At 46.2% G+C, this 27816-nt stretch overlaps 1 protein-coding gene across 8 annotated transcripts; it reads left to right on the forward strand.

The window, feature by feature from the left end:
• Positions 1-472: 472 nt before the first annotated feature.
• LSM11 (LSM11, U7 small nuclear RNA associated) lies at positions 473-27641 on the forward strand. 8 transcript variants are annotated; one of them, XR_010072922.1, is made up of 7 exons: positions 473-978; positions 4938-5077; positions 5825-5908; positions 7428-7760; positions 17041-19297; positions 19978-20171; positions 20403-27641. XR_010072922.1 is itself a non-coding variant. In XM_063349153.1 (6 exons), the coding sequence occupies exons 1-6, from the start codon at positions 558-560 to the stop codon at positions 13073-13075; spliced, it is 1116 nt and encodes a 371-aa protein (XP_063205223.1). In that variant the 5' UTR covers positions 473-557; the 3' UTR covers positions 13076-17026. The 8 variants fall into 8 exon arrangements, 3 of the variants coding, with proteins under 3 accessions (XP_063205223.1, XP_063205221.1, XP_063205222.1); XR_010072924.1 differs by having other exon boundaries at positions 23492-27641; XR_010072921.1 differs by having other exon boundaries at positions 17041-17219; positions 19151-19297; positions 19978-27641.
• Positions 27642-27816: the final 175 nt, after the last annotated feature.

Genomic DNA, 27816 nt, shown 5'->3' on the forward strand with positions numbered 1-27816 from the left:
GTTGGTCAGCAATCCTTGGCCAATGTATTGCCGTAACAGGAACCGCTAAAAGCAGAGGAACCAGTTATGAAAGATTAATGGTAGGTGGTGGAATCTGTTACAGTAAAACCACTTTGCAGCATTAACACACGTTGCCTCACGTTCCTTTGGAGAAATGTTTCTGCACAGTATACCCGTTATGGATTAAAATGCAAATTATACCGCAGCCACCTTTTGCCCAGGTGCCCTCTCATTGCCCGGGGCGGGTGGAGCGGCGTCCCTGCTCGGGGAAGCACCCCCAGAACGGCCGGGGGACCCTGGGCCGGGCTGCAGAGGGAGGCCCCAGTTCAGAGACTCGCGGTGGAGCTGCACCAGGGACTCCTGAAGATGCAGCGGGGATGGAAACCGGTAACCCGCCGCCCGGCCCGCTCCGCCCCTCAGGGCCCGGCCGGGGCGGTGCTCCGCAGTCTCCCCTCCCCTCCCCGCACCGCCCGGAACCCGCTCAGCTTGTGCGCCCGCCGGCTGGCGCAGCAGCGTCCCCTAGCGGCGGCCGGCCGGGCCGCCGCCCGCAGCCCGGCATGGAGGAGGACGAGGGGGCTGCGGGAGGCGCGGAGCAGCGGCGCCCCCGCCGCCGTCCCGGCGCCGAGCGCTCCCCCAGCCCCAGCCGCCTGGACGTGAGCTCCAGCCGCTTCGACCCGCTGCTGGCGCTGTACTCCGCCAGCACGCCGCTGCCCTTCCCCGCCGCCCCCTGCTTCAACAACCTCGCCGAGTACGAGAGCTTCCAACGCGGCCTGCTCCGACCGCGCGGCCGCCGCTCCGCTACCTCCCGCCGCGGCCCGTCCGCCGCCGCCCGCCGCGGCCCGCCCGCCGCCGACCCCGAGCGCATCCAGCGCCTCCGCAGCCTCATGGTCAACGCGGGCCCCGAGCAGGAGGCGGCCGAGGGCGGCGCGACGGCCCGGCGGCGGCGGGCGCCGCGGAACGTCCTCACCAGGATGCCCCGTAAGGGCGGGAGGGCGGGCTGAGGGGGGTGGAAGGCCGTGAGGGGGAGAAGGCCGGGAAGCGGGGTGAGGCGGCAGGTTGAGGGGTGCTGGGGTGGGGAGGGGGAGCGAGGTGGCGGCCGGAGTGAGGGAGGGGGAGGGCGGAGGGCGGGAGGGCGCGGGCGGGCCCTGCGCTGGGGTGGGGGTGATGTGGTGGCTGAGGTGAGGTTGGAGGGGTGCGGGCCGGGCGCGGGTGGAGTTTGGGGGAGTTTTTGGAGGGTTGAAGAGGGCGGCGGCTGAAGGAAGCGGTTGGATGACAGCGGGGCGTGGGGGGAAATGATGGAGTTTGGGTGGAAAGCGGTACTTGTGTGCTAGGTGGGGAAAATTGTGTGCGGAAATGAGGAACGGCGCATTTCACAGAACTGCTTACGCAGAGATTACAGTGAATTTATTACGGTGCTGTCCTCGTCTGTTATTTGGTTAGTTACGTTCATCCTCTTGATTTTAAGAAAAAAAAAAAAAAGGATGAGAAACCGGTGTGCTTTTAAAAGTACTATTTTTTAAACCAGGAATCAGATTTGAGCCCGGGCAGCTCATAGTTCAATCATAACTGCAGCATGAGTCTGTTACGCACCGCTATATCTTGGTTACTAACTGTGTATCCTGGGGGCATAAATACAGCACTGGCATTTGAGTAACATGATGATAGAACAGGAGGGGAGGCAGCTGTGATGTGGCTTTATGATGTATCTCTGATGATGATAGACGTTTCTCGTCTGAATGTATGCATGCAGTCAGGGTTATAGCCCCTAAACATTAAAGAGTGCAGCTTGTGCACCTACACCAAGAGCCAAATGGCATTGCTATCAAACAAGATGTCATTTTAGTGCATTGAATTAAAAATACTGGGTGCTTATTGCAATCAAAGTGTCTCTCCTATTAATGTTGCGTTTATAAAAAGGCAAAACCCAAAATGTTCAATTCTAAATGCCCAAAGCAGAACTTTTTTCTTGCTTAGACACCAGAACATAATGTATTCATTGCTGTAGGTGCTGCGTGAACCTGAATGTCACGTCAACTTAGCGTTCTGCACAAATGCAGAGGTTCTGTTGGTGTAGGTTTTCCAAAAGAACTGACCTTAAATATTGATTCAGGATCTTAATGTGAAGTAACTGTATTTGGATTACTGTGATGGAAATCGGAAAAAAAAAAAAAAATCTCCGTGAAAATTAACTTTAGTGGTGGTCTAGAAAATAGATGACATGGTTCCATTAAGAGCACGTATTTAATATCCACACATCTAAGGCTGGACGGTGTGGACTTCGAAGAAGAATGGCACAACTGACATATAGAAAGTGCTGTTCAGCAGTCTGGAGAGTTTTAAGAATAATTTATAGCCAAGATTGTTGTGCTTTCCCTGTAAGCTGGGGGCCTGTCTGCACTGCAGGTGGGCCAGCATTTGAAGCTTGGATTCTAAGGCAGTAGCTGCCTCTGAAAATAACTGATACGTGGTTTGCCACGTTGCAGTTGTGATGCTGTGAGAGGGAGCTGTGACAAAGTATAATGTGTTCCTTAAATTCAGTGGGTTAGAAATGTAAAATGGAGCTAAAATTTTGCCTGTCATGAGGGATGATTTCAGATGTAGCCATAAAAGTAAGAAGGAAGCTACTTTAGCAGTGCCTGTTTTGGATCAGTCCAGGAGAAGCTATTTCAAATTCCTTAGTATTTACCAAGGGGCAGAGAACTCATGCGCAATCAGTGACTCTGGAGCAGTTAAAAAGGCATTTGATAGTGTTCCGAGTTATTTCAACTGCTTTGGCTTGCTTTGCTCTTGTTTATTTTTAATCTTCCCTCTTAATAAAGTCTACCCTGAGGACAAGGACTTGAACTTAACCAGAGTTTGGATCTTTATTTTCTCCCTCCTGGGGTACTCGCCCTCTGGCTTACAGTAGTTTTCTAGTCATTCTTCAGAATCCTGGTATTAAGCATGTGCTTATTTTATACAAATAGGGATTGGATTTTGAGTACAAAACCAAGTAGGTAACTCTCTTCCCTACGGATTGAAAAATTTTTAATACTGATGCTTAGCAGCATCAAAAGCCACAGGCAAATCTAGCTGTGTGCAGACCCTGGTCATTACAGGCTTTGATGCTTGCAGAAGAGAGATGTTGCAAAGACAAATTCTTGTGTTGCTGTTTTATTTTTTCTGAGAAGTGGATGCCAGATTGTTGAAAGGTTTTTGGATGATGTGTTCTGTCCTTCTGATTAGGTGAAGTTGGAGGATTGCCCTGGTGAAGCTGGAACGTTACAGCAGGAAAGTGGGAAGAGCATGTATTGTCTAGATTTGGTAGAGCTCTAGTGTTTTCCACAGCCCTAATGGGGTGCCGACAAGCAAAGGTGTAGTTGGAAATAAAGATTGTACTTGGATTTTTATACGAAGTTGTAGATAAAGCTCCTACATAAAAGGAACATACGCATCTAAAAATCTTTAAAAAATCTAAAATGATCCTGAAAATTTCCATGTTTTGTTAGGAAAAAATAGCATTATCTGATTAAAAGCATCAATCTGATGTAGTGATGGTGTCATCTCTGGTTCCCATGATGGACCTGAGAATTCAGAACATAGGTTTGTTATCAGTTCAGCTGAAGAAAGCACAGAGACTAGTTAAATGACCCCACTAAGCAAAGCTGGGAGGTACTGAGACAGCTTATGCTCTGTGTGAAAGCAATTTTCCTCATCTATCCAGCTGGAGAGGGCTGGAAAGAAGACAGCAGATCTCAAAAAATAAATGTGATTGGGTTAATTCAGAGGAAACTACTTTAGATTTCCCTGCTGTGGCTAAGAATTGCCATGCAGCCAAAGACTGCAGATCAGCTGTCATACAGTAACATTTTACACTCACAGGATGCATTTTCCAGCGTGCAGATCAAACCTTGAATACATAGTTCCTAAAGCGCAATGTGAGAGGTCATCTGTGACTCTCATATTTTTATTAATATGAAGAACTGTGTGAGATTTCAGACCAACACTTTTCCCTGGCTCTCAGTAGGAATTGCACAGCAGTCCTGGGGCTGTGTTTGCACAAGGAAGCAGGTAGCTGTAATTTATCTCAGGAATGGCTTCACTATGGCGTGGGTGGAAGTTGTAAAGTAAATCAATATCTCCCCTTCTAGATAATGTACACTTGCAAAGATTTGTAGTGTGCAGATAAGGCTTGTGTGTACCAGGTAAGCTGTGTGTTTTACTGAATTCCTTTGGGTTTGCCCTGACTAAAAGCATTATTGTGCTGCAATTTAGTGTGGTTTCATTGGTGGCTGCTGCTTTTAGTAATTTTATTTTTGCCAGAGAATTGTACATCTTTGAAGGATAAAGAATTGTACACCTTTGAAGGATGTTCAGCTGGCTGGTGAAAGTTTTAACTGGAACAATAAGTTTTCATCAACTTAAACTAATCCAGTTTAGTTAGTTGATGAACTTGGAGTCATCTGTTGCTTTAGAAATCTCCTTGTAAAGAAAAGCAATGAATCTGATACAATACTTTATTAAAACAGATTGTAACTAATCTGAGGTAGCCTTAACTAGGCATTTGTCTTTTCTGCGAAACACTCTGCTTCTGTGAGCTTTCTGTTCCCTCTGAACCGCTTTTATTTAAGATTAGCATTACTTAGAATGTTTCTGAAATGTAGGAAAAAGATTTTCACATAAGGCTGATGGGTTATGTAGAGCAAACCCCCAAACTATTCGTATTTTCTGAAGTCTTTGCTGTCCCCGCTGTAAGGAGAGTTTTGGTTGTTTATTATCTACAATCACAGTGCGTTACAGTGCTCTGGGGTTTCTCATTTCTTTTGCTGTAAAGACAAGTGTTGTACCAAGATCTGCCATATTTCTACATAGAGTAGTTTTCTACGTATATATGTATCTATCTATATATCTATATCTGTATTTCGTTGCAGACTGGTGACGTTTTCTTTCTGTTTTAGTCCACGAAGGCAGCCCATTGGGGGAACTTCATCGCTGTGTCCGAGATGGTGTAAAAATCAATGTCCATATCCGCACTTTCAAAGGGCTTCGTGGAGTCTGCACAGGGTTTTTGGTTGCATTTGACAAGTTCTGGAATATGGTAATTATTGTTCCAGCCCTTGACTTATGACTGCTATATTGAAACCTTGAAATTTGCAACAGGTTTAAGCAAAATACATTTTGAGAAGATTAATGTGGCATTGTGGTTCATACAGCTAATTTGCTCTGGCACTGAGTGCTGGGTTTCAGACTTAAGTGGTGCTTGGTGTTGAACTGGTAAGTCTGAGAGGTACCCAGCCATCTTAGAGAAGGTTTTGTGTGAGAGAAAAGCTTTGAAGCATTCACAACATCTTCAAAGGTTTTGTATAAGAACGCAGGAAGGTGGAATATTAGAAGCTTCCAAAGCTTTCCTGCAAAACACAGTCTTCTTATAGTGGTAGCCACTTCTCTGTTTTCTTTCACTAACACGTCACTGGGATATCAGTGGCAAAAGCTTTTCCGTGCATTCTGCCTCCTGAAGATCTTAAAGACAGTGGATGGAAAAGTAGCTATTAATATTTGTGAGCCTGGAGCTCTGAAAATTTTGGAAATGCAGGCTGGGGAAAAGGAAGGATTTTGCAGGCAAGGCTTTTAAAGATTCTGCAAGTAATGCAGGATGGATACTAGGCTTTGCTGTTGCATTTATACCTCAGTACAGCTAAGAAGCCGGCTTCAAAGCACGGCTCGTTCCTGGGATGGATTCTCTCTCAGAGCATAATTTCATAATTCTATGACACAAAGCTGGTCCAGAGCTTCTTCATGTTTTCTTTTTAATTTTGACCTTTCTGTTTCTTTTTTCTTCTTCTAGGCCCTGACAGATGTGGATGAGACATACAGGAAACCAGTAATGGGCAAAGCTTTCTACGCAGAACCTCAGCTCACACTAACCCGGGTAGGTAACCATCTCCAGTTTTCTTTTTTTTTTTTTTTAATATCTCCTTTTTCAAAGTAGTAAAAAGGGAGCATTGATTGGAAAGCTGTATTTACATTTGAAGTACTTTACATCCTTTTATTAGAGATTACTCTAAAATTACTTGAACTGGGGGGGGGGAAAAACAGTTTTCAGACCTTTTTGAAAGTACTTTGGCCATCGTTCAGTGCTACAGAAGTTCCACTTTAGAGGTCCTAGTGTCAGATCACAGTTGCTGCCACTGCATAGTGCAGTATTCTATAAGCTCACTCTGTTTTTTTTATTTATTGGTTCTGTGCATTTTTTGCACCCGTGACTGATCCGGTCCACATTTGTCCTGCCAGGGCATAACTCTGATACGAATGTTCATGGAATGACAGTCTTTGTCTCCAGCCAACAAAATGTCTGTTTGGTCACTTGAACTTGTGGTCTAGGTACCGCGAAGCCCAAGATTCTGCATGTTGCTCCAAAGCAGCATGCTCTCTAGGATCCAGCTGCAAAAAAAGATGTTTACAAAGTTGAGAACTGGAGAGATGATAGATGAACTTCTGAAACAATGAAGGAAAAAAATGTGACAGTGCTGTGCCTGTTGAACGGCATAGCTCTGGGCCTTCTGAACATCAGAGGAGCACCACAAAAACTTTTAAACAGTTTCATTGTGAGGAATTTGCTTTCAAATTCCAGCCATTTAAATCTGTTTTCTGATAGAACCCACCCTTCCTTTTTTAAAGATTAGTTAAAAATAATCAAGTTGTCATTGTTCCTTTAGCCCACTCACACAGGGATTGGCTTTCCATCCTGTTGCTGGGAAGAGACAGGCTAGCTGAGAATTCTTTTCATTTGTCAGTAATTCATAAAAGCTTCCCTGCTGCCTGAGTAAAAGCAGTTTCTTTTCCAGTTTCAGCACCATGTGTTCTTAGATTAATGAGTTCATACAGTGCTTTGGATCTGTTGCTCTAGCTTTTATTATTCTTCTATTGTTTTTGGTCTGCTCACCTCCCAGAATACCCACATGGCCTCTTTCAGTTTGTTTTGGGGAACACAGAAGGTCCATAATTTCTTCGGTATACACTCTTTGCTGATGGCGGCTCCTTATCTTAGGGATTCATATCCTGCCTGAGGACACAAGGATGGGAATCTCTCTAATACTATCTGACAACTTTACAAGAGCATTGGGGAAAGTGAGATGATGGAGGAACTTTGTAGCTTTCTGTTGTTCCTGACCAAAGTTAAATGCTACTGCACATCAGTATTGCTGCCCGAATTTAATTCCTTGGTGCTCACATGAAGACGCTCATGTGCATGCAAGACATCCATTCATCTTATGTCATGGCTTGACTTTGGCAAGAAAACATAGTATTTATTGCTGGTAAAGCTTCTCACTAATTGTATATTGTGAGCTCTGATTTGGGATTGTATATGCAAATATCAAGTAGAAATGCCAAACAAGCGACTTCTCTTGTTTTATAATGTGGTCATATACACAAATGTTCTTTTACAGCTGTTTGACAGACTCAAACTGCAGGAGTCCTCAGGAAAGAAGGGCGCTGACTCAAAGACTGTCTCAGAGGAGCTAGCCCTGACAAATGACTCTCAGACACTGGCATTGAAAGCTCGATCAGGACGAGCGAGAGCAGAAGATGAGCACGAGAGGCAGAAGCGCTTGGGCAGAGCTGGAGAAAAGAAGATGCCAGGTGACAGTTTGCATCTGGCTGCCAGAGGTGAAGCTGATGTGGGTAGCGGGACTGCCCGCACAGAGGGTGCCAGTGCTGCTGGTACCCGTGCAAGAAGCCAGTCACGGAAAAAAAGGCGGCCCAAAGTGGATTATCAACAGGTGTTCACACGTCACATAAACCAGATTTTCATTCGAGGAGAGAATGTTTTGCTTGTCCATTTAGCACATTGACTTGGCTGAGCCTTCGTCAGTGTATTTATTTGATAGCATGAATTGCTGCTGCAGCTCTCGTTGCTATTTAGCATTTTCGTTAAGTATGATGGTACTGTGACTGGTTTCCCATTGCCGTTAACAAGGTAGGGGAAATAATTCAAACTGGAGCATCCTGAGCTTGATGCCAAAGTAGCCTCCTTAGATCTCTGTTGGGGGTCTCAGGACAAGGTCAGCAGCACAGTTGTTTCTGTGAGATGAGGGAGGTAAGCACAGATCCTACTGCTCCTTAAAAAGAAGCAAAGTGGAGAGGGTCGGAAGAGAATTTTGGTGTACTCAGTTATAGGAGCTAATTGTAGCACACATTTAAGGAGTTTAAGATTAGATCTCCACCTGAAATAAATCGCAAATGCTATTTTGCATGTTCTGAATAATCTCAAGAGAAAGGCTGCTAATGAAACCAACAGTTTATCTACTGTTGTTACATGGATGTTGGCTTTTCCAGACATAATTCTGACAGTCATTTTGAGATAGTCTATGAAAAGGTGGAGTGACATACTACTGATGGCTGTTAGCCTCTTCTTCATAGTTAGGTCTGTAATGTCCTGTGTGATAGAAAACCTCTTAATTGAAAACTGCTCTTTTTCTGTAAATGGTGGCAGGACTTCAATTTGTTTTCAGTATCAGAGCTTAGGCTTCTATTTGTAATGCTGTGCTTCAGCCCTGTGTCACCAGCGAGCAGCTAACGTAGCTGATCCAGGGACCTCCGTGTTTGGAGTTTATCTGTGAATGTTGTGGACGCAGATGGAAAATTGTACTTTTATATTTGACCCAGTCGCTACTTAGTGTAATAGTGAAGTTTGCAAAGATGTAGTTTTTCTTCTCAGATTTAAGTGTTTGTGCTGAGCACAGTTGTACTGTATCTAAGCGCCTTTCAAGTACCCTCTGTTGAAACTAGAGGTGCTGCGTCTCCAGCAATTCTCATGGAGCAGAAAACTTCATGGGTCTTTCCTATCCATATGAATGATGCATCATCTAATTCCAGTTGAACTGAGCTTTGGAGGTGTGCCTGAAAATGTTTTGAAGTATATAAGTCAAACTCAGCTCATCAGTGGCTTTATTTTAGTAAGGTTGTCAAGCTACTGTAGATCAGGCCAGGCTTCTGCAGGTATAAACTGCTTTCCAAGAGCTACGTACACACATATATGCAGAAGTTTGAGGGTAAATGAAGCTGTTATATTATCTAGTCTGTTCCCCTAGTTGTCAAAGGACACTAGATTTTACACTTCTATTCCTGTGTTCATCTCAATTACCTTATGCTTTGCAGCAGCTCCATGTGTTTAAGATGAAGTTGGGAAATTGCCAGGATAATGCGTAGATCTGACAATGAGTAGAACAACTTTTTAGTGCTTTATAGCAGGTCTTGTATTGCGTATAGAGGTCCTAAGTCCTCAAACTGAGTGACTGTACTCTCAATGACATATATTTCTGTTGCTGCAAATGCAGCATACTGCTTGCTTGTCGTTAGGGGTATGTCTGGTGTTTGGGTGAATTACAGAAATCATTTAGCAGGAGTTCCTGGACACACAAAGCAGCTGTATGCCTCTGGGGGAGCCTGAAACTTTTATGTCAGCATTTCAGATGACGCGGGGCTTGGGCGGCTAATCAGCTCAGCCGCTGAGCTGCAAACCCAAGTTCAGTCTGGGACAGAAGTGCCTCAGAATAGAAAGTACTGCTGAGGCAAAAGAGTTTCATCAAGAGTGGAAAAAAAAAAAAAAGGTGGTTCTTGTTTCCTCTCCTTTTATGCTGTTGTTGCTTGTGTTCATGTGGTCTGCAGTTCCTCCTAAACTCTGGTTTAAGAAGATTGTTCTTATAGTCACTCCTAGTTGTCGTGGCTTTCTCAGCCTTTCCTGGTTGGCTTTCTGTGGGGTTGCCAACTGACCAGAACCCTCACAAATTATTAGAAACATGTGAAGCTAGAAACAAGGGGCTTATTTCTTGAAAGTGAATATTTTTCTTCATTATATTTTTGGTTGTGGGTTGTTTTTTCCTGTCTGCTTTCTGACTGTTTTGTTTTTATTTCAGTTGCTTGGGATGACTTATCTCTGCCTTTTCCATTCATGCCAAAGAGGTTTTGATCTCTCCTCTTTCCTTCATACTTGACCAAAGGGTGTCAAATCTCCACTCAGGCCTAGGTACTATGACATCTAATTGAATTCTTGCTTTTCTTTACCTCATATTCTTAATTCTCTTTGTCTCCCTAGTTTACACTGCCTGTGTGTTAAATAAGATATAACTACCATGACTGTTCTTGCAGCTGTACTGCCCTCTTTCCTTGTCAGCTGACACTTCACCAAGTTCTCAGTTGCTTCTAGAAGTCTCAGTGTTTCCTTTCATCAGAAATTTTTCTCTGAAATGTTGCAGGTGTTTGTTGCTTCATATCTACGAGTTTCTTTCTTTACATTTTATGAAAAATGCTGGTGCTTAGACTTGGGTTTGTGCCTTGATTTTTATATCATCACTGACCTGTTCTTCCAAAATCATCACCTCAGTCAACAAACCTGGTTGAGAACTACAGTTTGCCTACTTTTTTTGCTCTACCTCATTGTTAAAATGTTCCTTCTCTGTTCTTGTTGTCTCATCTGTGAAGTTGGTTAAAATTCTCTCTTCCAATTTAGATTTAATGGCTTATTTGGTGGTTCTTCATTTGTTTCCTGCTTCCCTGTCCACCTCTCTCATTATTTCCAAGCTGCTTCCTAAATACAGCCTCTTCTACAACTTCAGATCTTTCAAAAGGTCTTCTTTTTCCCAACCTTTTCTGACATTATGTCTTTTTAAAGCCCGCTATCAAAATGCTGTTTTATGAATTTTGTCTCTTTCAAGCATAGCATTTGTGATTTTTGTCTCTTTCAAGCATCATGATTGTGACTAAGCAAGTGACCCTGTATGTCTGTTGTCACTTGCATGTTTAATACTTCAGATGAAGTTGCTCTTTAAATAAAATTGAATGTGATGTTCTGAAATTAAGTCTCCTACCTCACTTTAAGTATTCATGTAAATCTGTTTTTTACCAAAAAAAAAAAGAAAACAACCCTTGGAAACAAATGAGCTTTGGTTTTTTTTATTGTTTATGGTTATTTTTTTTCTGTGTTTTTCCTTTTCCAAACTCAGCATAAAATCCAGGTTCTTTGTTCAAGAAGCTGCTTGCTCCTAGCCATTCTTCTATCGCTGCAGTGTCACAAAGATGGTGTGAGCATAGACACCTGAAGTCATTATGCTAAAGAATGAAGAGTAGGCGCAGGAGACAGTCTTCAGAAACAGAGCGTTGTGTGAGAGTGAAAAAACTTTGGGCCAAATATAAAGAACTCTCTGGAAAGGATCCACATACTGGTTGCAACCTGTCCAATATTCGAGGACATTGTTCTGCCTGGTGCTCAGCAGTGATTCCTAAAATGTGTTTATGGTGAGGTACCGAATTACTGCAAGGAGCAGTTTTCTGAACTACCTTTGAAGAATTGTTGTGATAATTTGACAATTTTTTAGAATCATTTCTAAAATAGCAGACAAACATGAAACTTGTGAAGTCTCACGGTGCCAGCTGCAGAAACGATGTAATGTAATAGTCTTGGAATGTGATGTCACGGATGTATCTCATGGTATCATCATATATCTTGTCACTGCCAGCACAGTTTAGTAGGGAGCCAAGTTTCATGGTTTTTTTTAAGAGTGGCGATTTTATTTGTAGAGTGATATAATTTTAGGGACCTTTGCAGATAGTCTGAATGGGTTTTTCATGGAACCACAGCATAAAACCTTGCTGTACTGTGGGGATGCAGGGAAACTGGTGGGGAGAATCAGGCTGAGAGCTGCAGCATTACCTTACAGTTACTGGTGTCACAGCTGGGATTACTCCTTGGGGAAATTCTTTTGCACAAATGCTTCATTTTTATTGAACAATTCTTAAACAGCGTTGTGGTAGTAGAATAGGTAAGACCAAAGGAAAAAAGGAGCTTGTAAAAAGTGTGGGTTTAGTTCTTTCTCTCAACTGACTTGGAAGTATTTTTTCTGATCTAGAGACAGGTACTTAGCATGTCCTCACCAGGTGATTACTGAAGTAGTCAGTGAGTACTGTTTTCCATCTGCTTCCTGTCCTTCCGTTTCTGGATTCCTTGTTTCTGATGCAGCTTTCCCTTCTGTATAATTTGGAAGCAGGGCAAGGTCTCTCAGCAGGAATAGGCTTGGCTGCCCACTGTTTTGGTTTTTTCCCCCTCCCTAGGGAATGTTACCGTGTCTATTTTGCATCCATATAGCCTTTGGCTATTCTTGATTTTCATTTCAATAATTCCAAGAATTTTTTATCTTGGATCGGTTGGAGTAAATGGAATTATTTTTTTAACATTTTTTTTTTACTTATTCTTTCCCACAGTGCTAGATTTCCCTAGTTTGCTGTTGTAGTAATCCACTTGCACCTATGAATCACCATGGGTGAAGAGGTGTCCAGGAAAAAAGAAGCAGAGAAAAAATATGTCTAATTTTTGTTGAATTCTGTCCAACATTCTGACCACAGTTACCCTTTCTGTTGCTGACTGGCACTGACCTAAATGAGACAGGTGGAAACAATGATTCCATACGGAATCTTGAAAGAAAATGGAAAGGCAGCAGAGACAGCAAACTGCGAAAACACTCTTGAGTTTCTGAAGATGTGTATCTCCAGGTAAGCTTCCTGTCTTTGATTAAACAGATCAGATATATAACCACGCTCTTAAATTGCAAGCTCAGTAACTGGATAAAAATTGGAAGGCATGCTACTGCAGCCTTGCAGAAGCAATGCAGCAGCAGTAGCAAGGATGCAGTGATTCCTTCAGCCAGGCAAACTCTTTTCCTGAGAAGCTGTTGAGTTGTATGTCAGTGTCTGTCTCAAAGCATAACTGCAAAATGCAGCGAATTAATACAAAGGTGTTTGCTCTCCTGCCTGCTTTGCCAAGCGTAAAATGTAAATGCTAAAGTATTCATCTTCTGCAGCCCAGAACTATTTGAGTTCGTGCTTTCGCTTCTTGACATTGGCTTAAAAATTCAAAGTTTGTACTATAGCAATCCTAAGACAGGCTTTGCTGTAACATTACAAAGGGCTAGTGCTTACTAGAAATGACACAAAAACTAAGGTACTACAGAATTTCTGGAATTCTTATTGTAATTAAGGTATTGCAAACAAAATATATCTATTCCTAAGGATATTATCAAGATGCACAAATGGAAATGTATGAAGCCACAACTGGAAGAAGAGATGATAAAGAAATACTTCCCTCCTTCTGGTGAAGAAAGATGATCTTCCTGGAGCAAGATAGTAATTTCAAAGGCAGTTCACCTCGTTTGCAGGCTTGATGGTGGGTGGGCCTAAACAGGCTGAAACTTGAATTAAGCACGCACGAAAAACAGAGCTGAAAGAGATGAAACAGAACATGGCTCTGTTTGCAGACTTGAGTATCAACAGTCTAACCTCACAATGAGAGCTTCTCTAGAAACACCTCCAGTTTACAGTCCTAACAAATACGGCATTAGCTCTATGCAAAGTTTTCTTGGCAGCGTTATCCTCACCCATAAGATGACGACAAATACAAGGGCTTGTGATGTGCTGTCCTGTATTTTCTTTTTCAAGATGCTGCAGTGTACGTAGTGGTGAGGTCTCACTAAGTGGACAAAAGAAGACAGTGGTGGCCAGTTGCAATAGGAACTCAAGGGGAGAGCCCTAAAATCTTAGTAATATCCTTCTAGCTGATGAACTAGAAGTCTAGCAAAGGAGGGTGGAGTCCAAGCTGAACTTCATTTTTTTAATTTAACAAAAATATTATTATCCTGGTGGGCTATACTTGGACCAGAAGATAAGAATGCCCTCAAGTTTTCATTTAGAAATTTTAACTTTTGTCAAAAGCGATGACTTTTCGAAAAGTCAAACTTTTTTCCAGCAATGCCTGTGTCTCACCTTCAGATAAACATTATTACAATTTTTTTTAAAACGTACTGCACTGTTCATGTAGCTGGTAACGTTCATTTCCTATCTAAAAAGTGCTTTTAAGAGCCAGTGTCATTAGAAGGAAACGCCCATTTTCAGGAGGCTACATGTCTTGTCTTCTCTTCTGACTTATAACCTAAGGTGGAATTGGCAACAGCTGGATGTAAGTAAAGCAGTTAAAATTTGCTTGGAAAGAAAAAACAATTTTTAAAAAATCACAGCTTTTCCTGTCAGGTGTTGTCAGTGTATCAGCAGGAAAAGGCATCAATTGTTACATGGTAGAAATGTTGCGGAGAAAAACCTTACTATTTAAGAGCATCCTTTGCTATCATCTTTTACCCATTAGCAGCCTGGGCAGAAAAAAAAATGAAGCCACTTGGGAAGAGATAGGCAAGGCAGTGTGACAGTCCTCCTCCAGGTGAGAACTGCAGGGTCAGTGCACTTGATGAAGACTTGTCTTGATTGGAAAAAAAAAATGTGTGTAATCTACTGTAAGTATAACATGTACCGCTCTGTGCATTTTCCCAACTATAGGCTTTCATGGCATGCTGGAAGTGGGAAAACAAACAAAGAAAAAGGAGGAGAGAGGAATTTAGTTGGTGATAGCTCCTTGAGATAGGAGGTTCCTGTCTAGCCTGGACGCTTTGGCATAATTTGGCCAGCATTGGGCAGTTGTGCTCTATAGGTGAAAAGAGCGGTATGCAGAGGCAGTCCTCGAGTGCAGCCTCCGTTACGTTGTGGGTTTTTGCAGCACGTGAACTGTGTCCCCGGAGTCTTTGCCAGGCTCCATCCCTAATAACGGACACATTTGATCCTGCCTCTGAAATTTTGCAGAGAAAACCCTGTGGGATAAAAAACAAGTAAGCAAATTTCCCCTCTTAAGGCAGGGATGGTAGGAGGCTTGGTTATCCTTGTTAGCTTCCTGGGGATGCAGGAGAAAGGACTACTTTAGTGGAGGAATATCAGAGATGGCTTGTCTCGTGATGTTTACAAGTCCTTTCAGATGTCACTGTAAGTGCTCTTGCTCTTAGCTGGTAGAAGTGAAGGCCCGTCAGGGAAGGAAAATGCCTTCTGATGTTCCTGGATAACTATTTTATTAGCTGCTAGCTTCATAGTGTACACTTGGATGACTTAGCTGAAGAAAATTAGTACACCTGAGACTTCCAGTCAGTCTTGTATTCATTTAGAATGAAAAGTAGTTTGATCAGTTTGTGTAAAAACATATCCATCCTTTTTTCCTCTCAAAAGATCAGTGCTCTCCCTCAGGAAAGAAATGAAAGCTGCTCCTGCTCCTATAGCGATTGCTTCTGATTTCCACTGCTTCAGAGCAAAGTGCAGCTGCGTCATTGTATCTTCAGCATGACAGATCATTCAGAGATGAGAAAGTGAGAGGAGTGTTTGGTTTCTTTAAAACTAAAATGGGCATTACGAGGGGAGCAGATGTGTTTGACCTTTTTTCAAATGATGCATGTGTCCAGTGTTGCCGCATGGACTGGGACTTGTTAACCAATTAGTCATCTATACAACTTCCTTAACGAACCACAGAGGAGCAGCATGACCTACCAGACTGACATGAGATTGGAAGGCAGGTGCTGACAAATTCCGATTTCTCCACTGCCACTTGCTCACTGAATGGCCTTGGCAAGTCACTTCCCTCTCTCTCTCCCTTTTGCTCCACAGCTGTAATACATCTTGAGAGCAATCCTTGCCTGTCTTGCAAGGATTTGGGGAAGCGGTGGTTGCTATACAAGTGCTAAGTATTGTTATTAAAACCATAGTATGTCAGGTAACGCAGATACATAGATCATCTGCCCTCTTCAGGCACTTGACTGTTAGCCTTATGTCTCGGCACACCAAAAACGTGCAGGATATCAGGTACAATGACGCACTTCAGTCTTGAAATTACCTACGTCTTCAAGGTCAGATTTGGTGACTTCAATATCTGTTTCACAGCTGCAATACCGTGTTTTGGTCAAATGGTGATAAATGAGAGTGTAACTCGTTTGTAATTCCTTCTCTGTCTTCCTAAATATTTTGTTTCTTAGGAAGCTGATGCTGCTATGAACATATTGAGTAATACTGAATTTGCAATATTCTGCTTTCCAGATATAAATGTTTATATTTAAAAGTGCTAAGACTGCAATGCAATAAATATATCTATATAACAGTTTGCTTGAAAGCATGGGCTTTTGTGCTCTGTCAATAGGTTGTGTCAGTGATGAAGCTGTTACTGCCGCGGTTGGGACAGATGCCTGGATCTGGAGACCACCAGGTTTTGAATGCTCTAGTCACGCGGCTTGGGGGCAAACCAGTCATCTGTGTGTTCAAAAGTGTATTGATCTACAAAATATAAGTATTATTATACCTGGTTTAGAGGTGCAGAAAGGAAGTGAACTTTATGTTGAAGAATGTAAGAACTACTGTCCTGATCGCTCAAAGGTCTGGTGCCTTAGCGTGTGGTTTTCCACCATGCCATCAGGAGATGGTTTTCCAGGAATTGGGGAGGCCCAGAGCGAGGATCCGAGTATTTAGTTGAGCGTGTGCATAGCCTGTGGGGAGCCTGACTTCCAGGAACTTGTTTACTCCCATGGCAAATGAAGCTTATGTATTTGGATCAGAGATGCTAACTGTGTGGATGCAGCTTGCTGGAGATGTTAACATACCTGTGCTCTGGAATTCACATGTTTGCTAAAAGGCGTAATTCCCATTGCAACCTGGGAACTGTTTAAAGAGAACAAAATCTGCGGTTTAAAGCCGCGAGTGGCAATATGAGGATGCCTGTAATGAGCAGGATCAGACAGGGAATTCACAGAAGAGGTCTGCAACCCATTGACTTTCATTTGCATTTTAAAGTGTTGTTTTACACTGGGAGTCTGCCCTGCCTTCCATGTGTCTGATGTTTCCCTGATGTCTTACAAGACGATTTACAGTCAATGTGGCAGTAGACTCTTGCTCTTTTAGATTGCAGTGCTGTCCATTTAATTTACAAGTGCAAAGGACATGAGTTTTTCTTTGATATTCCTGCAGGTGCTTAAGGGTAAGCAGGTGCTCAAATACTTCCTAAATTGCAGTTAAAACATTTGATTAAGCTGCAAGACTTGTACTCCCAAGCTGTTGGGGAAACAAGTTCTGTACTGCCACAAAAAACCTTACCCAAGCTTTTCTCATTGTGTTTTACTGCTCATAAATATTAAAAAATAAACTCTGTAACTTTTCTAGGGTGGAAAGGCCTGTTGAAACACCGTGCCACCTGAACTAGAAACTTCAGTTTCCCGTGCTGCCGTAGCAGATCGGAGCATTTGAGCCCTGTCTGTGCTGCCGTGAGTGAAGTCAGATGGCCGGGTTCGCTCCTGACGTGGGTGCGAAGAGGTCACCCAACCCTCCGCGTCTGCTCCACCGTGAGTGCAGTAATGTCTTGCGTTGCTCCAGCTGCTCGTAAGCAAATACCTCCACTCTGTCAGTGAGCTTCCTGCGATTGTGGTGTGGGGGTTTTTTACATGCAGGTGACATACATCTGAGAGTATTTTAAGCAGACATTCTTCTCATATCCAACGAGAGTATTGCTCAAATTAAGGAAAAATGGTAGCTGGAGTGGTAAGGAGGAGTCACAAATTCCAGCTCTGGTTTTAGCTGCTCTCCTGGAGTTCTGTAAAGCGTTTACCTCCTCCTTCTGACATTGCTTTGTCCCCGTTTGGAGAAGAGAGTTGAGATTTTTTAAAAGGAAAAAATAGGGTGAAGGCGACATCCCTGCTAACTACAAGAAGTAAGGTCTTTCCTGGCAATATTGAGGACTTTTTTTTCCTGATCAAATGCTACCTGAATTCTCAGAACAGTTCTTCTCAATTTCATGCCTGTCTTCTTGCTGTGAATGATTTATTATCCCAAATAGTTAGCTTATTCCCCACAGTTTCTTACAAGTCCTGGAGATCTCTCTTGTCTTGGCATTTATGAGGCTGTACAGTCATCTTTCATAACACGGACAATTCCTTAGGTTTGATTATTAGTTTTGCACAGCCTTGCAGTCCTCAACTCCTTAAATGATCTGGGTGACAAAGGGTACGTAAAAAATGAAGTTTTAATTATACGGATCAGTATGTTGCTGATTCGCATGTTCAGTTTATGGGTCAGTCTGGGTGACGCCCATAGCCTGCTTGAAATCTGAACGAGTATTTGAATATTTAGAATAGGTATCATTAGGTTTCTGAGTTACTGGACAGTGGATATAAACTGAAGAGTACGTAATGGCACCAGTTGGTTTGGATATTCTGATAATGCCCGTCTGCCTCGGTTCTGCGTAATGGAGGTGTAGTTTTTGTGAAGCTTTGTCAGGATAATCACGTCTCAGAAAATCCGTTGTCTTCGCAACCCTGGGCTGTGGGTGCAGCTTTCAATAGGAGAAGGTAACTGGATCCTGACGGCTGCTCTTGCAGCCTGCCGCCTGCCCTTGCCAGTGTCTCGGCACTTCTCTTCCTCATCTCTCCTTTCACATTTTGCAGTATTTGACAAATTTTAAAGCAGGTATTTTTATTATAGCCACCAGCGTCACCCTCGGATCTCTTTTGTGTGCCAGTCACCTCTGCTGGTCTCTGGTTGAGACTGGGGTCACGTTCAGTTTGCTCACCTGGGTTTCCCTGTTACCAGCTCTGCTGTTGCTTCCCCTCCAGCTGCTGCTCGTGTCGTTAGAAACTGTGTCCAGGGCTGGGGTGATTCTGCCTTTGAGGTCGCCCGCCCCGTGCAGCCCAGCGGCATTGCTGCCTTACGCTTGGGAAACGGTGGGTAGAGAGGTAAGGCTGGGCCTGGGCATATCTCCTGTAACAGCCCCACAAGAGGCGCACAGGTCTAGCTGCAAAGACATTGCTTTGCAATACTCCTATTTATGCAGATCCTTTTTAAAGGGTAGCTTGGGAGAGTGAATAGTTCACATCCCAGTTATAGTTTAAATCCAGGCTGTGGGTGTAAAGGATGATCTGTGCCAATTACCCAGAGGCTTTTACCACTTAATTTTGATGATCTGGACTCCTCTGGGACCCAGCTCGAAACCCCACAGACCCTGTTCCTGCAACTGCCAGTCTGAATGGGTCGCAACAGAGGGAGGACCCAGCCCAGCCCCGGTGCTCCCTCCGGGGAAACCCATCCTGGGTCGGGGACGGATGGGCACCGCAGGGGGAGCGAGGTGCGCTCCTGTTCTCCATGCTGGTCCTGCTCTCTGGGAAAGGACCCAAGAAATTTTCAGGGGCTCTGGATTTCTCTTTCTGGATTTTCCCTTCTGTGTTTCGTGGGCACTAAATGCTCCAAAAAGATTGTTCAAAGGATCCCCCATGTGTTACAGCCTTCAGGTTTTTCTGTCTTCACCTGGGAGTCTGTTGGCCAGATCCTCCCTCCGGCGATGGACGTGCCAAGCCCTGTGACCGCTCCAACGAGCGGAAAACCTGCTGATGCTCCCTCCAGGAGAAGGGATGTTGAAAATGAAGTGGAGGTGACTTCAGGGGTGCGGTTTGGGGGGCTGGAGGACAGCACTCGATTGCAATTCCCGAACACCCGCCTGCTCGCCCCTTCCCTCTCCCTAACGGGGGAAGAACTCGGCATCCCCCGCGCTCGCTGCCCTCGCTGCCCACGAGGTGGCAGCAGGTTGAAGGGAAACCCGGTTTTCCCTAAAAACGCCGCTCTGGGAACCTGCCGGGCCGCAGGAGCCGGTGGTGGGGTGGGCTCTCCTCCTCCTCCCTGGCGTTGGGGTGCGTTAAGGGGTGGCCGTGCTCCTCCCTGCGTGTCCTCCAGATCCACCCATGTCTCTGGGAGCTGGTGGAGGGGAGAGTGGAAGAGCCAGAAATCCCGAGTGTTTCCGAGGGGTGCATGCGGGCTGTTACGTAGCTCAGGCCCAGGAGTTTGGATGCTCTTCAAACATGGCATCTGCCGCTTTGCGCTGCCAAGGTCAGGCCCGAATGCTGCGGCCCTCATGGATAGTTACGTGTTACGTCTCAGCAGAACGTCACTTCCCACCTCAGTAGGCTGAATCAAGCTCCCCCATAAAAATAAATGTCCTGGAGCGATGGCAAGGCTGAAGTCACTGGGAGAGAGCCCTCACCTCCAGGCCAGGGGCTGACGGCAGGAGGCGGTGGCAGGACCTGGCCAATAATTTGTTGTTGTATGTTGGCTTAGGCGCATTCTCCGCAAACCGATTTCTGGGTCTTGCACCAGAGCCTGCAAAGGGAAGACCGAAGTAGGCAAAACATCACCAGGTTTGTCACAGAGAGTACGCAGACACAAATCTGAAGACCTTGCTGGAAGGCAGCCCTTGGCAGAGGGGACCTTCACCAGACCAAGCTTCAGGAGCAGTAACGTGGCTCTCGCAGGTAACTGTTGTGCGTGGGCTTGGGTATCAGAGTAGTAGGAGTCCCATAGCTGTCCCGCGTGGATGGTGACCTTGGCTGGGGGAAACGTTGGCTGTGGAAGGAAAGCAGGAGTCGGTGCTGCTTGGTGGTGGGTGGACCAGAACACGGCTGGAAACAGCGACTGCTAGTAGAGGCTGCCCAAGCTGTAAAACAGTGCTCCGTGGGTATCCATATCTTGTCACGTATTTACAGGCAGAAACCGTGCATCACTTATGCACGATGATGCCGTGGAGTAAATCCTGTGAAGTAATATACTTTGAGCTCCCTGTAAATGCACCAGCGCGGGCTTGAAGGAGGAACCCATCCCCTTTCTGTCCCGTCCTTCTGGGGGATGAGGCTGAAGCGCAGTAAGTTTTTCCCACCAAAGTGTGGTCAATGGAACAATCGTACGACGTGTTGATCAGGAAAAAGGATGTGGGAGTTTGAGTGGAAAAACTGATGCTATCGGGCTAATGGCAGAGGGCAGCAGGAAGGATGGCAAACAGGATGCGGCGCCGCGCTCGGCGGAAAGAGCACGAAACGATGCTGTGGCTGCGGAGGCTGGAGGCAGCCCTGGTCTCTGCCGCGGGCACGGGAAAGGCTGGACCAGAGAGCAGAAAGTCACTGATCTCACACTCCTCTGCTGGGAGGAAGGGCTCCTTTCTGTTCTGCTGGGGAAAAGCAAGTGTTAGCCAATATCCCAAAGCTGTCAAAATGGTGGAAGGAACAACTGGAGGGAAACTTTATTTTTAGTTGCTTGGAGGCTCCAAACTGAGAATAGTGGGAAGCTGAAAAAAAGGGGGGGGGACTCTCGGCAGGACCTCCTTGCATCCAGGGCTTTGCTGGCAGGCAGTTCCACACCTGGGGATAAACAGGATGAAAACAACGCTCAAGGGAATACATTTCTGCCTCTCCTGCTGCTGCTAGCTGCTGTAATACCTCGTGAAGGTGGCTAGCAGTGGGAACGTGCCGGTCCTATTGTTTTTTGGAAGTTAAGGTTCTGGCGCAGATGCTCTAGCAGGTCATGCGATGGGAAGATACTCCACCAGTAACTCTTCCAGTGTCACTTGGAGCTGTCTTTGGGGTGAATCAGTATTTTGGCAGGCTTGGAAACCTGTTTGTATGTGAGATGACAGTGCTTCTTGGCCTACAGTGAGATCTTGGTCAGGGGTTTGAGCTTCGTGGATAAAAACGGCCTACTAAACGTGCCCAGGCGCACCGAAAGCCCTCGCAGCCCAGCTGCAGCTGGAGGTTTTCAGCAGAGCTGGCTGGTGCTGCAGCCCAGCCCTGAGCTGCAGAAGTCGGTGTGTGAGGCAGGTCTCCAACTTGCCCTCTTGCGACCACCATAAAAATGGAAGTGTTTAAATCTGAGAGCAAGGAAATGTCTTTTACTTGTCTTCCTTTGGAGGACCGTCTGGCAGGGAAGGGGTCCCATGTGGGATGCGCTGTTAGGGTCGCATGTGGTACAGGAGGCAATCACTGACCGTGGGTCAGGAAAGGGTTATCTGGTGAGAAGCACCAGCTATGTTTGCTTCTCAAATGGTGTGTGTTTGCAGCGTTTTGTAAACCAGATGTTTAACAATGAAGTATCTGTAGTTGTGCAGAATATGCCCGTCCTGCGGGCACCCCCCGGCAGGTGTGTCCCCCCGGGCGTGGGCTCCCGGCCCCTTCTCACATCGATGTTGTGAGCACTGGTGGGTGATGTTGAAACGTTGACGTGGAACTGGGTGGTGGAGTTGAGGTCCCCTAAAATCAGCCCAATGACGTGAGCTGGTACCAACTCCAGTCTCTTCGGCCTCAGCCTCCAGCCTTTGGGGCTCGGGGTGGCGCTTGTATCGCAGTAACGTCTGCGTGTACATAGCCCGGTTCACAAAACTGCCTTGCATCTGGGTTTGCCCACCCTCCTCACGTGCTGACAGATTTATACCAGTCAGGTAGCGGGTATTAATTAATTTATTTTAAGGCAGCTATGTTCTTGTCAGTCCTTGTTGGGTCAAAATGCTCTGAAGTCACCCAGTCCTCAGCTTGCTGTTTTAATTAAAAACACGGACCCTTAAAAGACGATTGTACTGTCTCCCAACTATTCAACACATGGCAAATGTTAGTGCAGCAGAGTGTGAATCGCTTGCCGAGAGCCGTCCTCTACCCTGGCCTCACATCTATTACCAAGTGTAAACTAATGAATAAAGAGCTGGGGTTTGTCACAATCTCCAGTGTAAGGGCTTTCAGAAAGTGCTGCGGGCTGACAGGGAGAGATTGCGAGAGGTTGCAGCCCCTGACCTCAATAAAGGCTTCAAAGGAACCTCCTGAAAAGTTTTTTGCAGCACAAAAAAGAATTTCTCCTGGTAATGTAGCAGCCGGCGCACTTTAATAGATAAAACTACGTCAAGGCTTCTGCTGACTGGGTGGAAATGACATCTTTGTTTTGCGTGTAAATGCTGTCCTGTGATGTCTTTTTTGCTCCATTAAAAACAAGGACTTAAGACTCACAAGATGAAGGTACCAGGTTGCGCGGCAGCTCGCCTGCAGCGCCGGAGGGAAGGAGGAGCTGGGGAGCAAGAGCCAGGCAGGTGCCAGTCCCCGCGTCCCCGCCAGGGCTGGCTGCTGCCATCCCAGCTGCCGGAGAGGGGGAAGACCCGGCCTCCCTCAAAGGAAAAGGTGGGAAACCAGCAACGGCGCAGGCACCCTCCTTTGCTGCGAGCCCGTCTGCCCCTGGAGGGGGAGCGAACAACGGAGCGTGGGGATGCAGAGGGAGCCGCGGGGCTGTGCAGCGCGGGGAGGGAGCGCTGCAACGCGCAGCGTGTTGGGGGGGAACGTGGCCTTGGCCGTTATCCCTCTCGCCAGCTTTCAGCTGCTCCGGCCGTTTGTCTGCCCGGTGTCGGGGGGTCCATGGCACAGCAGGTCATTCACTCTATGCGGCTGCCTTTGCCCACAGCACCCTCCTTCCTCCTGTCAGGCTGCAAGTCCTAAAGCCAGAGAGACCCGCTCTCTGCCTGTGCGCTGGCCCATGCCCCGCTGGACGGCGTTCCCGAGGCTGGGAATGTCGCTGCAGAGACGCTGGTTGCTGGTGAGAGGGGAGACTGGGGGCAGCTCATCTGGCCAAAGCAGTTTGTCTCTAATTAAGTTGAAAACTGGCATCCTGCCTCGCCTCCTGCCTGCAGCCAGCCCAAGGCGTGGAACGGGGGCTGTGGGCAGTTGACCCTCGTTGCCACCGCTGCGCCCGCCATCGGGCTGCACCGATGCACAGGCAGAGCGGGTACCTCCAGGCCGGTGACACTTTTCCAACCCTTTTTTGTTTGCAGGTACTTAAGGTTTCCCACGTGCTGCGAGCCCCAGTGTAGGGAGTAGAAGGTGACAGTCAAGAAGGTTTGGCTCTTTCCTGCAGCCCAAAGACAACATCCACGGGACAAAGAGCACGTGCGGCTGCCTGCCGTCACCGGCGCTCTCCGCGCAGCGCCCCCAGCGCCGACATGGACCCGGAGCCCAGGTGATGGGGAAGGAAAGTGGCACGGTGACAGCTGTACATATGAGACAAGCAGAGAGACTGTCCCGCAGCGGGTAGGGAGATTCATGCGCATCGGGCTGGGCTGGAAAACCGCCTGGAGGCCAGATTTAGGAAGCTCAAGGTGGAGGCAGCCGCTTCCTCCTCCTCTCCGTTTTATACCTCGGTGGGACTGGGAGGATGTGGTTCCTTGGCGGGAGGACGAGGGACAAGAGGTGAACAAAGGCAAGGGCAGAGAGACGCATACGTGAATGAACCGAATTACTTGGCTTTTAGGAATTTAACCCTTAGCGTTCTCTCATCCTGCATTTTGTTTGCAAATCAAAAATGGGGAAAGATTTTGGTAACCTCATAGTATCACCAACAGTTTGTTAAAAGACTAATTGCCAAGTAGCTTATGCATGTGGGACCATTAGTAATTCTGTAGCTATGCAAATTAAAACAGTGATGTATGATTTATAGCTTTAATAATGTTCTGAAGGCTCTTAAATTTTAATCACTTGCAACATCCTTTTTAATATTCAATTACTTTATTAACTAATTAGGTCACTTGCTGAAAAAGCACATAAGGCTGCTGCTATTTTAATATCAGCTGAACATCACAAAATACCTTTGAAATGGTGTAAATGGTTTATTTATTTTAAATAGATCATTAAGATGCTATAATTAATAAATCAATTACAGAAAAAAAGACAAGAAATTGATAGATGCCAGACCACAACAGTAGTGGCTTCTCTGCTTACTTCAGAAACGTTCACAGGGATGCCCAACGCGGTGAAGGCGGCCGCTGAAGCACCTTCCCAGATAATTCGTATTCAGCTGAAGGGATAAGGTTCAAGATATGCTTGGTTCATTATAGATGCTTTTTGTATGAATTTAGCTTCCTGATTGATAAAAGCTCCACAAACGACCTTGAAAAGTTAAAGTATTTAAAAGGACGGCCCTCCTTCACGGCTTGCTCTTTTGTCTGTCTCAAAAAAGATAAAACCGTAACATCCGAGTGCTGCTAATGCTGGGATGAAAGGCAGAGCGCGGGAGGGAGGGAAGGTGGGACGCTAATGGCTGACCCGCCTGCTCTGCTCGAAGTGCACGAGCGCTCGCCCCTGGCCAGGGCCGCGGCCGGGCAGCAGCTCCGGCAGCCGACGCAGCGGAATCGCGCAGAACGCTGTACCCTGCAAAAGCTGCAGGGCAGCAGGTTACACCTCCCGTTTACACCAACCCGTGATGTAAAACCCGAAGTCTGAGAAGTTAAATTTGGCACCAGCGCGGCTGCAACTCTGAAACAGGCTTTCAGTAACCTTCTGTTTTAAAACTTTGTAATTAAGGTAAGAAAAATACTCTTCTAGGAATTAAGTCAATCTTTTTCACAGATTTTGGCTGAAATTGTATCAATGTGATGATACAGAGCGCAATGGTTTTCTCTTGTGAGAAGCTGCTAGAAAATACCTGCAGTAGTTACAGAGCACTCCTCTTCCCATTGCAACTTGTCTTCCTTCCATTCTCTCGTGACTAAAACCCTGTAGAGCAGGGGGCAAAATCCTCAGCGCTGCAGCGAGCTTGCTGCTAAACCAAGACTGCCCTTTACAACCCAGCTGCCAGGAAAGCAACGCCAAATCTCACTTGACAGAGCGTTTCCGGGCAAGGGAATGTACGTGGGCTGTCTGGCTCCAAAGCAGAGTCCAGGGGAGGTCCAAGCCCCCAGCTCCAGTTGCCCAGAACACTGAAAGCTGCCCCTTCTCTGGCCCGGGGGAGCTGCAGGCCCGTTAGTCGGCAGCTGACGGTAACTTCTACCACTACTGGGGCTTAAGATGAAATCACGGTTTTTCTACCTTGTTAACAGCTCTCATCAAAATAATTATCGCTGCTTCAAGAGGCTACCGTTCGGTGTGACGAGCCAGCGAGAGGAAGAACATACGGGACTAACCTGGGCTGGAGGGGAAAGCTGTGCGGAAGGAGCCTAAAATAACGATAAATCCACGTCGCGTTTCACGGGAGCTGCCACAGGCAATAAAGGTGCAGACTAATATAAATACAAGACACCGCGCGCTGCTGCGGGTTGGGACAACGTGTGATGCTGCACACCTTGGAACAAGCGCAGCTACGACTCTTGAGGGGTCGGAGACGTTTATACGGTCAAATGAGATCAGCGTTGCTGTTTTTTAAGAGTGTTTATTTCACCCCACGCTAATCCTGTTGTACAACATGGCTCACGGGGTGTTCTTAGTCTCCTTGCAGAGCCCCAGCTCACAGTCAAATACACGCGTTTTTGTCACCTTCCTGTAACTTTTCCCCAGTCATTTATTCACGTGATGGATTCCCGCGTTTCTCAAAGTTGCGTAGGAAAAACCACGTCCTTCCCTGGCCAACGAAAAAAGCCAGGACTAGTGGGAGTTGCAAATAAAAGGTCGCCGGTGCCTCAACCACAACCGGTACCAGGAGAAATGAGGAGGCAGCAGGACCCCCCCGCAAAGCCCAGCCCGCTCCCGCGGCCGCCTGCGCCATGCGGCCGCTGGTACCGAGGAGCGAGCGTTAACCTCCCCGGCGCCATTCAATGTGACAGTGACACTTCACAGCACATTGCATCCAATCTCATTTGAAGCTGACAAAGATTGTTTCTGTTTTATATCTATTGGTTTATTAATGGCCTACAGCCTCTTAAGCAGATGCATATGCATTAGACAGCCAGCTGTTAGGAGCTTCCCAGATGTCGAAAGTAGCTCTGTCTTGGAATGCGTGCTTTCCGTCCCCCCCCCCCCCCATCATGAAACAAAGTAATTGTAGTTCTATTAAAGAACCAGTTAATTACTGAACCAGTACCTTATGGCATGCTTTTAAAAAAGAAAAATCTGCAAATTTGTGAGGAGAAAAGGTTTTGAAAAGAGAGATGAGCTGAGCCTGCGCTGTGCTGTACCCACGCGGAACTTGCATCGACGCAGAGACCTGGATCGCGCCGGGTAGAGAAGCCCCGAGCTGCAGCCGTCCAGGGAAACACCAGGGTCTGCAAAGGCACCTCTCTTCATTTCCCACTTTCGGCAGAATTTCTCTCTTACTTCTTCTCCTTCCGTATCTGAATAGTGGATGCGGAAGCACAGAAAAAAATGAAAATGAGACGCCTCTCAATGTTTAAAGGTCGTTTCACAGGGCGAAGCGAACTTCCACAGCACCCCAGCCAGCTCAACCTGTAACCGGATCATTGACCACGCGCTGCAGATTGACTTACAAATTCCACAGGCCACCCTTTTCAGTCGCACAACAGTAACCAGCCTCACCGAGTGGTCTTGGCAACTTACTGTTTTTTTCCTTTCTTCCTTCTTTCCTCAAAGCCCTAAAAGCAGCTCCCAAAATGCAGGTCTTGGCAGCATGGCCGGAACAACCCCCGCCCTCCCTCCCCCCGAGGAGCCCTCCTCCCACTGAAATGTTTAAAATATTAAAGTCAGCCCCAAGTCCAAGAGGTTTGGGGAAAAAGGTTCACGCCGAGTCTTTGTTCCTGGCAGTTGGGTCCATCTGCCCCGGGCTGGGAGGAGCGGGCAGCGCAGCCCGGGGCCGCTCAATTCCCAGTGTAGGAAGAAGAGGACAAAGACCGTTCCCGTGCCGCGGGCAGAGCTCCTGCCTGGAATAATTGGAAGCACACAGGTAATTCAGGCTTTAGTTTCCAATTCTCTCATTCATACTTTTAGTTTTTGCCAGTCAAATCTGTCAGCAAGTACTTGGCGCTGTACAATCTGCGATTTGTCACTGCGCTGACACTTCGCCAGTACTAACCAAAAAAAAGAGTTTCCGTCGCAGTCAAATGAAATATTTCACTTAAAACAAAAGAGTTTCAATGTGTGCGCAAACCCATTGGGTTTGCCTGAAACAATCCTGAATTTTAGTCAGTGATGGCTTGGAATAAAACTTAGCCGGGGAAGTAAAAGAAAGTTTAAAAAAAAATAAATCACATTGCCATTAAAAGCTTTGGTACTATAAAGTGTCATATCCTATAAAAGCGTTTACAGTCACGCACGCAGGAACGCGGAGGCAATTTTGTAGAGTGACTCCTGGAGCAAAGGCCTCTGAGAATAAAAGTGTCTTTGGGTATTTGTTACCCTGTTAGAGTTGGTATCACCTTGAGCACACGCCGCCGGC

The sequence above is a fragment of the Chroicocephalus ridibundus genome, chromosome 11 (assembly GCF_963924245.1).
Source record: "Chroicocephalus ridibundus chromosome 11, bChrRid1.1, whole genome shotgun sequence".
Classification (NCBI taxonomy): domain Eukaryota; kingdom Metazoa; phylum Chordata; class Aves; order Charadriiformes; family Laridae; genus Chroicocephalus; species Chroicocephalus ridibundus.

What these genes read in the sequence shown, in the direction of transcription:
- LSM11 (XM_063349153.1), top strand. Translation starts at nt 558, where the DNA reads ATGGAGGAGGACGAGGGGGCTGCGGGAGGCGCGGAGCAGCGGCGCCCC. An exon ending in TTGACAAGTTCTGGAATATG is followed by an intron (nt 5,078 to 5,824) that starts GTAATTATTGTT and finishes TTCTTCTTCTAG; the next exon opens with GCCCTGACAGATGTGGATGA. An exon ending in CTGAAGATGTGTATCTCCAG is followed by an intron (nt 12,526 to 13,041) that starts GTAAGCTTCCTG and finishes TCTATTCCTAAG; the next exon opens with GATATTATCAAGATGCACAA.